The following is a 6,047-nucleotide window of genomic DNA, read 5'->3' on the forward strand; positions in this document are numbered from 1 at the left end:
GCATTATGGTTCGGGAGATTCTATAGTAAGTGAGTTTGGATTTTATATGATGATGATTATGCAGTCCAAGTGGGAGAATGTTGAATTAAATTAATATTTGTGGACTTGGCATAATCAATTACTCACTTATAGGGCCTATTTATGTCATTAATGGGACTGGCTTATTTTATTATTTTGTAGTAGAGCCCTTGGTCACACACTCTCTATAAGACTCTAGTTGGCCCATTGGACTGGAGGACCAACTCTCTTTATAAGCCCAATGACTTATCCATATTTTTCCTAGTATAATTATATTATCAAATTATTATTATTTTATGTGTGTCAAAATTAATGGATAAGTCTGACTTGCAGAGACTATTTAAAGGTCTAGGGCAAGCAAACAAATATATGTCATACGGTATTTTGATATTAGGGTTTTCAGAAATTTGAGAGTGGTTTGAGAGTAGTGTGTCCATAGGCATTACTTTACATTGCTTTTCTATTTTGCAGGATTAAAGATCTAATTTACCAATGGCTGCGTTTGGAGGTTAGTAATTTATAATTTATGGAATTTATTATGCATATTTAGATCCATAAAAATCTAACACGAAGAACTTCTCCTTCTATTGGATAACCTTTCTTTTCTTCATTCCTCAACATATCAGTGAAATAGTAATCAAGAGCGCTATGCTAACATATATACATATATATATGTTTGCTTGTATATAATTAAATCAACAAATTAGGTAGCAGAAAGTGCAATGGTGGCCCTTTTGAAAAGAATTTCCTGGTCCGCCACTGGTTGGTTCCAAATTGTTGATAAAAGAGTAATATAATATATGTATCAAGGAGGCTATCGCTAAAATTAGTAAAGTATATTTACATACATTTTTTTCCAAAGGAAGTTTTGAAAGCCATGGATTAAAATGCTGGCTTCATCCCATGAATAACAAGGCTAATATACCACTATCAGTAGGGGTTAAAAAACTAAATAATAAATTAGGTAATAAGAAAAAAAAAAAAATACTATCACAATGACAAGAGGTTGAAACCAATGTAGATTTGAAAGATAATATTGGAGATTCAAAACGCACTTTAATTGATATAATCTATGTATTAACCTAGAAAGAATGACATGTATAGATCAAGTTTCCGAAGTGGTTGCATTTCTGCACATATTTCTCAGTGTCTCTAGCTTCACTGCTACTTCTGTCATGGTAGGTCTTTCATTCCCTTCATTGCTTGAACACACTTTAGCAAGATAGAAGACTTCCTTTAGTGCTTCAATGTTTTCTTCTTTGCCAATGCTGTCATAAAGAACCTGCTCTAACTGATCATCATCATCCATTGAACAGTTGCATAACGTTGTTAAGTTTCTTTCATCATTCGGTTCATCCAAAGGGACTGGCATCTTCTTTCCTGTTAATAGCACTTTTAAAACAACTCCGAAGCTATAAACATCACTCTTCTCTGTTATCTTTCCTGAATGAAGATATTCTGGATCAATATAGCCCGACGACCTGATGGAGGATTCATGATCAACAATATTGTTGAGGTATGGAACTTCACAATCTAATTTTGCCATGTAATTATTATCCAACAATATGTTTGAAAGGTTCACATTTCCATATATGATGGGCATTGAAGCTTCAGAATGCATATAAGCTAGTGCTTGTGCAACTTGAAGTGCTATCCTCAGCCTCATTTCTCTTGAAAGCAAAGATTCTTGGCCATTATTAAGAAAATGTTGGGAAAGACTCCCATTTTGAATGAACTCATAGACTAGTCAAGGCACTTCCGTCTCTAGGCAACACCCTAATAGTTCAACCACGTTCCTATGCTTAATTTTTGAAAATTGAATCACCATGTTGATGAATGCTTCAACGAAGGCTTGGTTAACAATTTTGAACTCTTTAATGACAACCGCTTTATTTGGTAGTGCTCCTTTATAAACTTTTCTAAAACTTCATTCACCAAGAAGTAATGTTTTCATGGTAATTGTCTGTGGCCCTTGTGAGTTCTTCTTTGGTAAAGATTTTGATCGCGTGCCTATGACTCTGAAGATATTGCTTGAGTATTAGTCTCCCATTTTGTTCAAAAAACTTCTCTTTCAACTTTAGAAAGTTTCTTTTCTTCACTGCCCAATATATCCCAGCATATGAACTTCTCATTATTACAAGAACCAAAAGGCTTATGCAGATCCCTGCATTTATTAAAAGTTTCTAGCATCATTTTTTACTTGAAATTATAGATAATCTCGATATATGTTACATATTAATTAATTGCATCGCAAATTAAGGGCAATATCTGTGTATATTATATAATATATATAATCACCAGCAATAGGATGTCCTATTACTGGTAATAGGAAAGCCCCCAGTAAAATTAGCATGCAAAAATACACTAGTAAAATTATATATATTAATACTAGCCACAATAAATTTTGCACCATTTACTAATGTAGTTTTAAATTTTTAATTGTTAAAAGGCAAAATACAGTTGAATTCATACATCTAAAATATCAGACAATTGATTGAATAATTTTTTTATATTTTCCAATGTTATATTTTAATATATTCTATTGAAGAATCCATTTTAAAATTTGACATTTATCATTGAAGAGCTAATGACAGTGTCAAATTTTGAAAATGCCAATGATAAAATGGCATTTGCCATCGGGAATGCTCTTAGATTTCTTTTTAATCTTAACTTTGTAATTAATTAAAATGGCTAACAAATTAATCTATCACTAATTAATACTAATAAATATTTGAGTTAAGTACATTCTACACAATTCAATTAGAAAAAAGAAAAAAAAAAGCTAACAATATTACCAAACAACATCTAAAATTTCAGTGATTTTAAACTAAGAGGTAAAAAAAACTGATTTAACCCATCTTGTGGTCACCTGCCTCTAACGGGTAGGGATTTTCCCAACTAATCAAGATACCAAAACATGGTCAAGGTAAAATCGTTAACCTCGAATCGGGCCGGGGTTGGAGAATAATGTCTCGACCCATATATATATACACAGGGTAATTCTATGATCATAATTATTTGTATGCGGATCAGGAGAAAAGTCGATGCTTTTAAAAAAAAAAAAAACAGTATAAAAAAAATACACTTTTTTCTGTATCTGTGAGAGAAAAATCGATGCTTTTTAGAATTCTTTTTTAAAAAATATGAACTTTTCTCTGGTTCATATGCAAACGGTTCTGACAGTAAGAGGACTTTATATATGCACACACACACTTATAATTATTTTTTTAAATTAATAAATTTTCCTAAAAGTAAAGTCAGTTACCGAAAGGGCTTTCTATCATATCCTTGCCCAACCAGCCATGCTAGATCATGGCCCACCTCCTTGATTATTCAGTCCGCTGACCACCACACCCACCTCTCCTCTCTTCCCAGCCTTTCCATTCTGCCACAATCACTGACCTCCTCCTCGTCAAGCCATCGTTACGTCCCTCCCTTTCCTCCATCACAACGTCCCTCTTTCTCTTCTTTGACCCAAATCGACATTCATCAGACCACAGACCTCCAGATCGCCATAACCGTCCCCGCCCTGCCTCCTTTTACATGGGAATTTATCCGGGGACGGGGTGTATAGTTTCCCTCTGGGATAAGGATGGGAACGGAAACACTGTCCCCCCTCCCAACCCCTTTGCCACTATTTATAGTTCTTATGTGAAAAAATTAAACTAAACTGAAATATTTTGGAGGAGAATGCATGTCTAATTTTAGAAAAATATAATGGCAATGATTAGCAAGATTCAAGTGACTGGTAACAATAATATCAATATATATATACGTACCATGTGCCGCATGGCGCAAGAAACTTTTCCCCAACCTAGAACCATGGAGTTTGCTGCAGCCAGTTTCAGTTCTAACGTACCCAGCTAGACAATGAGAACTCCAATTCTCTGGTAGGTTACGGCATTTTCCAATCTTCCGAATCTCGCACTCATCAATATCTGAGACAAATTGCATACATATATTCAGCTAATTATTCAATCATAAAACACTTTATTTTTTTCCTTGTAAAAGAAATACAAAAAATAAATCAGTTATAAGAGAGATTCGTCTATTGAATATACCTTGGCAACCATCATCCACGTACGGGTTCCCTTGGTTAAGTGGTAAGCGTCGGCCAAAGTCAAAAGCAGCAGAATCTTTGCTGGGTTCGACACAGCTGCTGTTTCCTTTGCATGAGAAATTGCTTCTCTTCTCAGCTTCCTTACACTTCTCATCCCCAATTGCCCAATCAACAACCAAAGGAAGCATCTCTGTGTTTTCTAATTCTTCGAAACTCGAGTTTGAAAACGAGAACTTGCTTTCTTCCACCACGAACGCATAGCTACATGGGTTAAATGCCCTTCCCTCCCGATGGTTATCGGAATCCGGCACCTTTGAATAGTTACCTGAACGAAAGCTTGACGCTGGCACCGTAACATTTGTCAGTCCGGAAGGTATAGGAATTTGGCAGCACCGAACACCAGAGCAAGATTCATAAGTAATATTGTTGCTGTCACACAACGATGTGCATTCTGTTGTGAAACATTTTTTGCCGCGGTAACCTCTGAGAGCCGCATGAGTATCCTAGCCTAAGGCAGTAAGCTTGTTTTCACTGCCGGAGAAGGTAACCTGTGGCAGTGAGATGGCGGCTCGATTGGGAAGATCTTTTGTTGTTGCTTTCTGGGAATGGTTGCGACACTCTCGAGCTATAGATTGCCAGATAGTCAACTCACCTTCAAGGGATATATTGGAAAGAGGGAGATTAGTACCATTAACAAAAGCTTTTGGAGGCTGGAAAGTTTGGTTACAAGTGATGAAAATTTTATCAGCCGTGTAACAGTCTTTAGCCATGCCGAAAGGACATGGAACTTTGCAATTGCCACACCGATCGGGGCAACGGGGCAAGGATTGGGCTGCTGCCGCTGTTGATGTCCATGGAATAACAATTCCAAGCAAGAATATTTGTGGGAAGGGCATCATACTGTTGGAAGCCTATACTCATAACTAGAAAGTCAAGAGGAATTTTGTTAGTTTTTATATTCGAAGATGATCAATGGGCAAAAGGGCCAAAAAAAAAAAAAAAAAAAAGAAAAAAGGGAAAAGATCAGTTGTGCCGTTGCACCTTCTTGGGAGGTAAATGTAGGCCCCTTTGAGTCTTGACTTTTGGTATGGTGATTGAGGAGGTGTTTCCTCTCCCTGGTTTCCATGAAGTTTGTTATTGTTATTTTTACTATTTATTTGTTCGTTGGGACGCGCGCATGATTTTCCATGAAGTTGATGCGAAAGATTAAAGATAGAAACATAAATGTGACAGCGTGTGTGTTTTATGTATATATGACAATGCCATGCATGGTTAATTTTATTGTTCTATTTGAGGATAAATTAAGCAATAAAAACACAGATATATAATTGGAACAAGAAAAGCAGAGGAAAAACAGAGGAGAAACAGCGGAAGGCCAACGCACTTTCTTTCTCTTACTACTGTTTACTACTCCTTAAAGCGACAAAAAGCTAGAACAAACAAGGCAAATGGAATCCACCTCTTGCTGACGTACATTACAAAGTTTTATTTTATTTTTTGGTCAATATGGTGCATAACAAATTCGACATTAATACATTGGCATGACTTATATTAATTTTGGAGGTGCTCCTCTTACGTTCAAAGATTAACATATATGCTTTAGAAATAATTTCACAGATTATTTTTGAAAAAAAAAAAAAAAGCTAAACAATTTTTTTGTGCATCTTTTAAATTTTACGTATTTAGTTTTTAATATACAGAAAAAGAAAAAACAGAATAGACCTTTCAACAACAGTTTTGATTGAAATATATATATATATATATATATATATAGCATAGTAGGATCAAATGAAAATATTAAGGGAAGACACAATTTTATATTATGTCATTTTTCCGGGATAACTTGTGACAATTAAAACTATAGGAAGAGATGATCAACTCATAGCAAATTCAAAGTGGAAATTTTATATCACAAAATTTTTGGGCACAAGGTTTTATTTGTCACGACAATTGAATGTTTGATTAATAC

General features: G+C 35.1%; 1 protein-coding gene across 1 annotated transcript; it reads right to left on the minus strand.

The window, feature by feature from the left end:
• Nucleotides 1–1,123: 1,123 nt before the first annotated feature.
• Nucleotides 1,124–5,044, minus strand: LOC107417956 (wall-associated receptor kinase 2). Its single transcript, XM_048476831.1, has 3 exons — nucleotides 4,080–5,044; nucleotides 3,798–3,956; nucleotides 1,124–1,761 (listed from the first exon to the last, which is right to left on the minus strand). Exons 1-3 carry the CDS (start codon nucleotides 4,264–4,266, stop codon nucleotides 1,124–1,126), a joined length of 984 nt encoding a protein of 327 aa, XP_048332788.1. The 5' UTR covers nucleotides 4,267–5,044.
• Between the last annotated feature and the right edge of the window lie 1,003 nt (nucleotides 5,045–6,047).

The sequence above is a fragment of the Ziziphus jujuba genome, chromosome 1 (genome assembly GCF_031755915.1).
Source record: "Ziziphus jujuba cultivar Dongzao chromosome 1, ASM3175591v1".
Taxonomy (NCBI): Eukaryota; Viridiplantae; Streptophyta; class Magnoliopsida; order Rosales; family Rhamnaceae; genus Ziziphus; species Ziziphus jujuba.